The sequence below is a fragment of the Hyla sarda genome, chromosome 1, assembly GCF_029499605.1.
Source record: "Hyla sarda isolate aHylSar1 chromosome 1, aHylSar1.hap1, whole genome shotgun sequence".
In the NCBI taxonomy this organism is placed as follows: Eukaryota; Metazoa; Chordata; class Amphibia; order Anura; family Hylidae; genus Hyla; species Hyla sarda.
The window spans coordinates 396942672-396955180 of record NC_079189.1 but is presented as its reverse complement, the minus strand read 5'-3'; the positions used below and the strand labels follow the sequence as shown (position 1 = coordinate 396955180).

The 12509-nt window shown below is 41.9% G+C and overlaps 1 protein-coding gene across 2 annotated transcripts in view; it reads left to right on the top strand.

Moving 5' to 3' along the window:
* The window catches only part of CDH24 (cadherin 24), a 132547-nt gene that overhangs the window by 56676 nt on the left and 63362 nt on the right, over positions 1–12509 (top strand). For both annotated transcript variants that reach the window (XM_056526914.1, XM_056526922.1), the window contains exon 3: positions 10660–10954. In XM_056526914.1, coding sequence (XP_056382889.1) covers positions 10660–10954 — 295 coding nt within the window. The remainder of the gene's footprint in view (positions 1–10659; positions 10955–12509) is intronic.

The following is a 12509-nucleotide window of genomic DNA, read 5'->3' as shown; positions in this document are numbered from 1 at the left end:
GTGTCAGCAGAGAGCACTGTTGTCAGACAGAAAAGAACTTCCCAAATTCCTCTATATATATCTGTAGTATACAGCAGCTGATAAGTACTAGAACTTTTAAATAGAAGTAACTTACAAATCTGTTTAACTTTCTTGCACCAGTTGATTTGAAAACATATTTTTCCACCGGAGTACCCCTTTAACAGCAGATCATTTTAAGACCATTAGGTTGTGGAGTGGGGCCTCCATGGATAGAACATGCCAGAGATGCTTGATCTGGTTTGTGACGGACTGACTCCGCCAAAAGTGACTTCTCCTTCCGGATGACAAGCCCCAGCAAATCACAAGCAATATCCCCAGGCAGAACTAGAGATTATTGCATCCTTGTACCCAAAGAACCAGGCAACACCAGTCTTCAGGTATAAAATCAGAACTCTTTATTGAGGAACAAGTGTCTTCTTTTATAGGAAGGACATCACAGGGGGAAGGGTCAGTAAAGACAATACAGGTGACAGCCAGTCTGGAAGATAATCCAATAAAGTTGATTAGCTCTACCTATAAAGTGCCTTGAGTGCAAAAGGTGGAGGTGTGCAGAAGTCGGACTGTGCGCAAAAAGGAGAAGCATGTGTAGAATTAGTGCATTGTACAAAATGTGGACCGTGTGCAAAAGGTGTATTGTGTAAAGGAGGTGGACCATGTGCAAAAGGTGGACAGTGTGCAAGAGGTAGACCATGTGCAAAAGGTTGTATTGTGCACAGAAAGTGTATGAAAACAGTAAATAAAAGTATTTTAACTCTGAGCTTTATGTCACTGGACAACATAAACTGAGGGGTACAAATAGTGATGTCCTAAAGTCCATCCAAGTAGGTAGGGTGACTCTAGGATCCGTCACATGGTTGATATCTGTGTGAACGGACCAGATGAGTTAGCCTTTACTTCTCACATACATCATTAAGCACCCATGATATATGGCAGGAGTCCGGCTCCTTACACGCCTGTTGATCAGCTTTTTGAAAGCACTTGTGCAACATCAATGTTTACATGTGTTTGAGTGCTTTTAAATTCTCAGCCAAAGTGATGCATACCTAAGAGCCGCTATCACAGACTTTGAGCACATTGGGTGATGTCTTTGTATGCAAAGTATGCTGAAAAAGGGTTAATACTTTGGATAAAGCATAAGTACATAAAGTAAATAAGTAAATAAATATAGAAATGTATATTTATAGTTCCAGAGATTTGGGCAGCACCTGTGGTAGTAATAATCCTCAATGGTGCCAGCTATAGGTAGACTCGGTCTCCAGGAGTCCCAGACAGATCCACATTAGAGAAGATAGCAGCACTCAGGTTCAAGTGAAAAAGATATATATATATATATATATATACACATCTTATTAGGGTGTTTGTTTGTTTTTTGCTGAATTTGCACTGGAGTCTTCAGTCCTGAAATCACTTTACTTTTAGTAGGACAATATTGTTCCTTGCGCCACCACTACTAAAAGTATAGAGGGACATTTATCAATGTTTGCTTATGTATTCTTTTTTTTAGTAATTTTTTCCTTACTTTTTTTTTTCTTATGTGCGACTTATTTATCAACTGGTTTCAGTCTGTTGATAATTTTTTTTTACTTAAGCAATTTTTTCCTTTTTTACTTTGGTAGTAGCTTTTTCTGCTCCATGTTTGAGCCTGAGTAAATTTAGTCAATTTTTAACCCTGTCGCGGTTAATAAATACCTGACTACCCGTAGTCCATTTTAAAATTATTACTACGTAGTTAATTTTTGGAAAACTTGCTTTTCTCGCTTTCCAGTCAAAATGTCGCACAAAAAATCGCATAGTCGCAGTTGCGACAATTTCGCAACAATTGTAGTAAAGAAAACCTGACTAAACCCGTTGATAAATGTTCATAATAGTGATTGCAAGTATTGAGCATATTTAGAAACATTAAAGAGACTGAGGTCCCTATACACCCACCTCAGCCCCTTTAAATAGTTGATCAGCAAGGGAGGTGGGAGTTGGATCCTTGCCAATCTAATACTGATAGCCTATCTGCAGGATAAGTAATTAAACGGATCCCTCCAAGGAACAAACCAGGATAGAGGCAGCGCACAGGACTTCAAAGGTAAAATGGTTTATTTACCCGGCATGCAACGCGTTTCGCTGGATAACCAGCTTCATCAGGTTATCCAGCGAAACGCGTTGCATGCCGGGTAAATAAACCATTTTACCTTTGAAGTCCTGTGCGCTGCCTCTATCCTGGTTTGTTCCTTGGAGGGATCCGTTTAATTACTTCGCCTGTGTGTCCAGGAGCAGCTGCCGTTCTTCGCCCGTTGCAGGGTCACTTCACGCCTTCACCATAGTTGTACTTGGTCGCAGTACAACTATACTTGGTGAGCAAGTTTTCTTGTCTGTTTGCATTATCTTTGCATTACGGTATCACACTAGGAGCGCTCTCCTTGTCTGTACATATATGCAGGATAGGACATCAATTTTAAAAGTTTACATAACCCCTTCAATAGCCAATTTTTTTTACTTGTGCTGGTTACTGTGCTCCAGTGGAAAACAAATGATTTCAAATCAACTGGTGCCAGAAAGTTATACAGATTTGTAAATTACTTCTGTTTAAAAATCTTAATCCTTCCAGTACTTATGAGCTGCTGTATGCTCCAGAGGAAGTCTGACCACAGTGCTCTCTGCCGACACCTCTGTCCTTGTCAGAAACTGTCCAGAGTACAGTCAAATCCCCTCAGCAAACCTCTCCTGCTCTGGACAGTTCCTGACATGGACAGAGGTGTCAGCAGAGAGCACTGTGGTCAGACTGGAAAGAACTACACAACTTCTTCTGTAGTACACAACAGCTGATAAGTACTATAATAAATTATTTTCTGCCACCATTTGATTTTAAAAACATTTTTCGCTGGAGTTCCCATTTAAACGGACAGTGCAGTGTATAGACAGGTCAAGAAGAAAGAAACAAGTAAAAGAAACATTTCTGCTTTCTGTACTAGATGTTAAGATGCCTATAACAGTCAGGCACCTAGATTGAAACTGCTTAATTCCCCATTTAGATGCTCTTCTGTAGCATCATGTTTTCACAGGGCTGCAAAATGAAGCCAAAAACAGTTGCCATAAAAGGATTTTTTTTTTCTTGTTTGTTTGAATTACAGTAAACTAAGGAAACCACTGAAAAAAAATGTTCCCCCCTTAATTAAATAAAGTTGAAAAATCACTGCTAAACGTTGTGGGCAAAATTGGCCTTATACTTATTCTTATGTAACACTAATTTCACAATTCTGCTGGTCTATTCATTTGTATCAGGTTTACACATCCAGCCCAACAGTAGCTGAGATTCATTATCCTTTTACTTCAGACTATAGTACTGTACTTGGTGCAGAGAATACACCTATCAGAATGCAAATCAGCAAGAGTACTGTCTGTACAGACACTGAACCAAATGGGAGATGTAATGTCAGCAGCCGACGTGCTGTATTGAGTGTAGCAATGGATGAGAATGGATTGTTAGTAATGATATAACTCAAATTCAGCACAATATTAGGAAAGTCTACATTTAAACTGTACTTGTTAAATAACTTTCAGGTGCCTCCACCACAAACAGAACTAATAGGTAAGTATAATGTATAGACCTGTGTGTCAGCTAAACCTGTAATAGGAAAAGGAACACCTAGGTGAGCTTTTATTGATATACATTAAAATAAGAACATGAACAAAATAATAGGTGAAAGATACATTGATAACACATAAATTTGTTATAATCGAAAACAGCTGGATGATGGACCAATAACATAGGCCCCTATATGCTGACCCTGCTGGTCTGTGTAGACCCCCTGCCTGTTACTGCAGAGAGGCTTTCCTAGAGAGTGCCACCCGCAGCCGGAACCTCCTACTTCTCCCTATGTAAAAAGGATTAGGGAAGGTGCCAGATGCAGCACAGGTATAGAGACCATAAGTGGTTAAATTGCTAGCTGATATAACCTCCAAATGCACATACAGTGAGTTATAGAAATAACAAACACATGTATACAATCTGTACAGTGATTACGAGACAATGCTAGTCAGTCAAGCAACATCCAACGCGTTTTGTTGTGTCGCATAGCCAAGCGGCACAACTCCTCAGGGACTAGTGTAGAGGGTAGTGCAGGAGTAGAATAAATATTATAGACTCCCGTCACTCAACTCACAGAACAAAATGTTCAATTATAAGACAAGGAGTTACTGGTAAACTTCGGGTATGCTCTGATGAAGAGGCCCTAGGTGCATGCTCATGTACTTGGTAGTCCTACCAAAGTCCAATAATAGACAGGCTGTATTAGGTGTTCCTCTAAGTATGAGCTCTGGTTCAGCAGATTATTATGGGAGTAGGTAGCATCTGCTGTAGTGAGGAACCCGTACAATTGGCCTCTATATTAGAGGAGGTATTTTTTAGAATAGGTCCTACCAAGGGTCTCTAAGAGGAGTGATAACCTTGATGTCCGTCCAGATGGGAGTATGGGAACCCTCTGATAGTGTGGCCGGAGTGGCTACAGATTAGGCTGTGCTCCATGACACCGCAGGCTCCCGACTGGCGCAGCATTTTTCCACCACAAACAGCCAACTAAGCTGAGGGGGCATGTTTATTTCAATGGAGAGGGGGAAAAGCTGATTCTGACCCCTTTGACAGCAGCTATCTTCCTTCAGAACCATGGATGAAGCATGTTTAAAAGGGTGCTCTGGTGGAAAACAATTTTTTTTTAACCTGTTCGGACCCATGTCGTACCGGTACCTCATGGGACCCTGGTAGTTAAGGACCCATGACGTACATGTACGGCCGTGGGAATTTTGGGTCCCGAACCGGGGTGACTGCTGATATCGATCAGCAGGCACCGCACAAATACCCAGGGGGGTCATCAGACCCCCCCCCCCCCCATGTTGGCGATTGCTGAAAATCACGGTTGAATTCAGGTCATACAGGTCTATGATGACCCATACTTTTTATTGTGTTGCGCCATACTTTTTATTTTCACAAGCGGTAAAAGGGAAAAAAAGACCCCCAAAATTTGTAGCACAATTTCTCCTGAGTACGGAAATACCCCATATGTGGGTGTAAAATGCTCCGTGGGCCCACAACAAGGCTCAGGAGTGAGAGCGCACTATGTACATTTGAGACCTAAATTGGTGATTTGCACAGGGGTGGCTGATTTTACAGCAGTTCTGACATAAACGCAAAAAAATAAATACCCACATGTGACCCCATTTTGGAAACTACACCCCTCACGGAATGTAACAAGGGGTGCAGTGAGCCTTAACACCCCACAGGTGTTTGATTAATTTTCCTTAAAGTTGGATGGGAAAATGAAAAACAAAATTTTTTTCACTAAAATGCTGGTGTTACCCTAAATTTTTCATTTTCACAAGGGAAAATAGGAAAAAAGCCCCCCAAAATTTGTAACCCCATCTCTTCTGAGTAAGACTATACCCCACATGTGGATGTAAAGTGCTCTACGGGCAAACTACAATGCTCAGAAGAGAAGGAGCGCCATTGGGCTTTTGAAGAGAAAATTTTCAGGAATTGAAGGCCACGTGTGTTTACAAAGCCCCCATAGTGCCAGAACAATGGACTCCCCCCCCCCCCCCACATGTGACCCCATTTTGGAAACGACACCCCTCATGTAATGTAATAAGGGGTACAGTGAGCACTTATGCCCCACAGGTGTCTGACAGATGTTTGAAACAGTGGTCCGTGAAAATGAAAAATGTAATTTTTCATTTGCACAGCCCACTATTCCAAAGATCTGTCAAATGCCAGTGGGGTGTAAATACTCACTGCACCACTTATTAAATTCTGTGAGGAGTGTAGTTTCCAAAATGGGGTCACATTGGGGGGGGGGTCCACTGTTCTGGCACCATGGGGAGCTTTGTAAATGCACATGGCCCCTGACTTCCATTCCAAACAAATTCACTCTCCAAAAGCTCAATGGCGCTCCTCCTCTTCTGAGCATTGTAGTTCGCCAGCAGAGCACTTGACGTCCACACATGGGGTATTTCCATACTCAGAAGAAATGGGGTTACAAATGTTCTCCTATTACCCCTTGTAAAATTATAAAATTTGGGGAAAAATCAGCATTTTAGTGAAAAAAATTTTTTTTTTTCATTTACACATCCAACTTTAACAAAAAGTCGTAAAACACCTGTGAGGTGTTAAGGCTCACTGTACACCTTGTTACATTCCTTGAGGGGTGTAGTTTCCAAAATAGTATGCCATGTGTTTTTTTTTTTTGCTGCCTTACATAAGAATAAGTATAAGGCCAATTTTGCCCACAGCGTTTAGCAGTGTTTTTTCAACTTTATTTAGGGGGAAAAAAAATTCTGTGGTTTTCTTAGTTTGCTGTAATTAAAACATACATGAAAAAAAAATTCTTTATGGCAACTGTTAAAAACCTTTATTCAGCTCTATTCAGCAGTCTTCTGAAAACATGATTCTACAGAAGAGTGACTAAATCGGGAATTAAGCAGTTTCAATCTAGGTGCCTGACTGTTATAGACATCTTAACATCTAGTACAGAAAGCAGAAATGTTTCTTTTTCTCTTTCTTCTTGACCTGTCTATACACAGCACTGTCCGTTTAAAGAGGTACTATGGTGGAAAAAAATTTTTTTAAATCAACAGGTGGCAGAAAATTAAACAGATTTGTAAATTACTTCTATTTAAAAATCATCATTCTTCCAGTATTTATCAGCTGCTGTATACTACAGAGGAAGTTGTGTAGTTCTTTCGGGTCTGACCACAGTTCTCTCAGTTGACACATCTGTATATGTCAGGAACTGTCCAGAGCAGGAGAGGTTTGCTATGGGGATTTGTTCCCGCTGGAAAGTTCCTGACATGGACAGAGGTATCAGCAGAGAGCACTGTGGTCAGAGAGAAAAGAAAAGAACTTCCTCTGTAGTATACAGCATCTGGTAAGTACTGGTAGCACTTTCTAGCACCAGTTTATAAAACAAAAAAAACAAAAAAAAACTTTTCAATTGAAGTACCTCTTTAATTCCAACATGTCCAGTATTTCCTTCTCACAACACTGTCTATTGGGAGGAGAGTCTGGCGTTCTCTATGCACAACAGATTACCTGATGATCATGCCAAAATCGCAGAGTTTGGCCAAGTTTAACCTAGTAGTACTTTAACCTTAATAGTGTGTTTTTAAAGATAGACACACCTTTATATTGCACAAAATAAGACACTGTGCTGTGCGCCCGCATCTTGTTTTAAACCTTGACATTTATATATTCACCTGGTAGATTTGTGGTATGACCCGTCACAACCTGACTGATGTACTACACTCACAAGAAAATATTACAAATACATAGACATCATTTATATGGTAATTTCAGTGAGAACTAAGGAATCATTTTAAAGAATTAAGAGCCATCATGCTCAAACTACTGATATTTTTATACTTTTATATTGATAGTCTGTCTTAGCCTATCCTTACCAAAGGCCATTAAATACCGGTATAGTCAGCTTCGCTTTTCGAGGTGGATATGGCAAAATTACAAGATTGGTCGTAATATTAAAATTGTTTAGGTTTCTTTCATGTGGCCAATACAGTTCTGACTTGTCAAGGTTTGGACTCCACAAGACCTTTTTAGGACATACCACAGATGTTTGATTGGAATAAGATTTGGGGAATTTGGAGACCAATTCAAGACCATGATCTTTTTCTTGTGTTCCTTATTCCTGAGCAATTTTTGCAGTGGGTAGGGGGCATTATACTGCTGAAAGAGGCCACTGCCATTAGGGAATATCATCGCAATAAAGGTGTGTATTCGGTCTTCAACATTGTTTAGATAGGTGGTACATGTCAAAGTAACATTTACGTGAATGCCAGATTCCAAAGCTTCCTGGCAAAACATTGACAAGAGCTTCAGACTGCCTCCGCTGGCTTGGTCTCCTTATTTAATGCATGTTCATCCAATCTCTTCCCCAGATAAGCAGATTGGGCATGCACAAGATGGTAAAGTGATTATTCAGACCAGTCCACCATCTTTCATAGGGCCATGGTTTAGTTCTGACTCTCTTGCCTATCGTATGTGTTTTCTACTGTGGAAAGGGGTTGGCATAATCAGTATGATTGGTCAGTAGCTATGCAGTGCCTTATGCAGCAAGCTGTGATAGATGCACTGTGTTCCAGCATCTTTTTATTGTAGCCATAGCATGACCAGTTTTAGCCATTGTTTCTATGATTATCTAGTCTGTGGGTTTAGACCAGACTGGCTAGCTTTTACTGCCATATAAAGCAATGAGCCTTGAAAGCTCATGAACCTGTTGCTGGTTTACTAGTATCCTTGCTTGGATCACTCTTAGTAAGTACAGTAGAATCTCCAAATAGCGGACACTGACAGGGAATAAAAAAGTGCCCGCTATTGAGAGATCTCCCCTATTGGGAAAAAGGCTCAAAATTTTTTTCTAAGTCAACGAATACTGTACTATACTCAGTGTAATTACCTATATATAACATGATAAAAAGCAATATTACAGTAGAATCTTCCAGTGCCGTTTAATGACCCCTTATCAACCCCCTGTACCATTTCATCCCCCCTTTATACCCTGTGCCACTTTGTTTCCTGTGCATTGTGACAAATCATTCCCACCCCCTACCCCCTGTACCACATCATTGCCCCATGATCCCCCATGTGCCAATTTATTCGCCCTTTATTATGCTCTCTGCTAATTCATCACCCTCCTCTTTACAACCCACTGTGCCATTTCTTCCCCCCTGTGCCATTTCATTTTCCCTTAATCCCCCTGTGCCAAATCATCCCCCACTTACCCGTGTGCAACAATCCCTCCTCCCCCTGTTGTTCCACTTATCTGGTAGGCAGGCTCTGGTGCTGAGGCTCTCAGCGGGTTTGACAATCTCCTGATGTTCTCGGCACTGCACTTATTGAGAGCAGCAGTGGTGGCTGCGGGCACTGACGAGTGATGCCACCACTGCTCACAGCCTCAGAAGTGTAGCGCAGAGGACGTCAGAAGAATGTCAAACCCGCTGAGAGCCCCTACATCTGAACCTGCTGGCCAGATAAGAAGAATAGCACAGGGGGGGGGGGGATCAAGGGGAAATTATGTGGCGCAGGGGGTAATAAAGGGGGATGAATTGGCACAGGGGAAGTAAAGAGGCACCGGGGGGGGATCAGGTGGGGAGGGGAGGCGATCGATGTGGCCGGCAGATGTACATGTGCAGGAGATCACTGTTTAAACAGCAGTCTTCTGCTTCTGTGCTGGGGCTGCTGCAGGGGTGTGTGGGCAGGGGGCCAGAGCCCTCTGGGAGCATGGGTCCCTTACTGGGGTATTGGCTGTACCCCCTGATGGCGGCCCTGTGTACAAGGTAAGGTTGGCACATAAACCTGGTTGTACCCTATTGGGAGTGTTTTGTCTCCTGTTGGTAGTGTTTTGTCCCCTATTGGGTGTGTCCGCGTTCACTATTGGGAGTGTCCCCTATTCGGAGGGTGCAAATACATTAAGTCTTATGGGACTCTGCCATGGAATTAAAAACTGTCTGCTATTGGGAGGTGTCCCCTATTAGGAGGTGTCTGCTAAGGCAGATTTTACTGTACTAACCACTACATACCAGGAACCCCCCACAAGCTCTGCAATTTTGTACCTGATCTGACCCAGTAGTCTAGCCATCACAGTTTGGCAATTATTAAAGTTGCTCAGTTCCTTATGCATGCCTATTTGTTCTGCTCTTAACATAGCTTGAAGCAGTGACTGTCTACTAGATGCCTAATACATTTCACCACTTGGGAGGTGCCATTATCATGAGACAATGAATGTTATTCACTTACCGTCAGTGATGTTAATTGGGTATTCCAATTTCCTTAAAAAATGTGCATCCAGTATTTCTGGGGCTATAGAGAAAAAAAAAGCTGCACTTACCTAGCCCAATACCCTGCCCCCTCCCCTTGCAACCCCCCTTCCCGGTCCCCCGCAAGTCCTGCTGTAGTTCTCGTTCGGTTCCTTCTGGTCCCCTGATGCTTGTCTCTTCTGCCAACTTCTGTTATATGATCGGAGCAGGACATGTCCACTCAGTCAGTCACTGGCAAAGACAGGACAGAGCTGAAGAGAGACAAGCCACTATGACTCTATGTATTTGTTCCTTGATATCTATGGGCAGTGTGGCATATACACCAGGAGACTTTTCAGGTTCGTACACATAATATGCACCACAGGAGTGGTGTGAATCTGGCCTGACCAGGAGAAATAAGTCAAAATGAACAGCTGTTGGCTGAATATCTCCAGTCTGTGTCATGCTTTGGTAGTCTGATTAACAGTATGAAGGGTTTATAATATCTATGATGTATTTACACAGTACCACAGTACACGCTTTCATCCATACTATAGCTGAATATTACATTTTATCACTTCGCTTTTCTACAACCCACTTAACATATAATGGTTTTGTGTACGCAACCAGGTGCACAGATCATTCATACATCTTCCATAAGTGATAACTTATCTGGGCAGCTAATGATATTTTACTGTTGTGTGCCCTGTGAGGCTTTATTACATGAATAATAGCAAGATATAGGGCAATAGTTCAAATGGAGCCTCTAGGACGGGATAAAGCACAATGTACTAATGACACTTTTACTCTTTTTTATGACTTTATATAATGCATCCTATGGCTTCACAGCTGCACACAGATGCGGATCGCGGGGAAGGACGAGCCAAGTACCTCCTGACTGGAGAAGGTGCCGGTTCTGTGTTTGTCATTGATGATAAAACTGGCAATATCCATGTTACCAAGTCCCTTGATCGTGAAGAAAAGGAAGAGTACGTGCTGTTGGCGCAGGCTGTGGACAAACTTACCCTTCGACCACTTGAACCCCCTTCCCAGTTCATCATCAAGGTGCAGGACATTAATGACAACCCCCCTGTTTTCCTGCACCCTCCCTACAGGGCCTCTGTGCCGGAGATGTCCAACGTAGGTGAGGGGGGAGCTGAGGTGTTTGTGTTTTGACATGAGTTAGCACTTAAATACACTTAAGGTGCTGGAAAGTTTAGCTCTAGCAGAAGTGACAATGATAAATGCATAGCTATCCTATTGTGCTGACAGTTTGCAGAAGATAAGTTAGAATTAATGAATGCAGAATTAAGAGCCATTTTGGGAAACAAAAGTCAATGAACATAATAACTACTCCTAACTGCTGACAAGGACAGCAATCCTGGGCATACCTTTTATATTGGTAACTCTAAGTATCAGTGCCAAAATATTAAGTAACATTAGCATAATGAGCATATGCTATAATTGTTATATATATGATGTGTAATAGCTATATGTTATCTACTCGAGATATATAAAGAACCCTTGAGAAATATATGGAGAAATTCACTGAACTGGCTTTAATAGATGTAATTGTGTACATAATAAGCAGCCTCTTTTAGTACCAAGCCCCCTGAAGATTACTACTCCATCCTTTTGTGGACACCAGTGTGGTCCCATTTTATATTACAGGGAAAATTGCCACTAATCTCCTATACTAAAGTGCCCACTTGGTAAACAGTGTATTACTACCATAACCCTGCTCTTATATTCTGTATTAGAATTAGAAAACCAGAGCTAATTTCTTTCAAAAACAGGACCACACCTGCCCATAGGTTGTGTGTGGTAATGATGCCATTGAAGCGAATAGAGTCAAGTTGTAATACTGCACACAACCTGAGGACAGATGTAGTGCTGTTTTCACAAGAAAATAGCTCTGTTTTTCTATTCCTGAAAAACTAATTTAAAGGATGCCTAGAGATATTACATATAATACACAGGGAATTTTTGATAAACCTTAATTAATTGCAAACATTTTTTTGCACCCCAAAGATGTTAATTACTCTGCCTTTAGCCACACATATTTTGGCTATGTAGCATCTAAAGGTGGAAGTTCTGGGATAGGGGATGAGTGTTCTTGTACTGCAGTACTCCTTTAATGCTTATTTTTGAATGCAATATTTAAATCTCCCAGAAACCCTTTCTGATATTTAACACATACAATAATTTTACATATAATGCTGTTATTGGAAAAGGTTGTTGTAGGAGCTTGTTTACTTTAGTGGTGGTCAAGTTGACATATTGTGGGGGGCCTTAAATCCTTTAAAGCATCGCAGATCACACTTAGGTCATGGGGTAGGCACACACAACTATACGTTTATACAGTTGTAGCTTGGGCTGGACGGTATACCGGTTCATAGCGAATACCGAAATTTTTGTGCTGCACGATATGAATTTTCCCCCATACCGCAATACCGGTTTGGCCCCTCCCCCTCGGGAATGTATTATCAGCCCAGCGCTGTGCTGTCCCCACATCGGGGAGCTAATCCTATGTGACCTGCGAGCACTGTTCTGCCCCCCCCCCCCCCCCAATTGATTATTAGCCCAGCCCAGCGCTGTCCCCATCAGGGTACTGATTGGCTGTCCGGGCATGCTGGGAGTTGCAGTTTTGCAACATCTGGAGGTCCGCAGGTTGAAGACCACTGCTCTATACTGTGCGG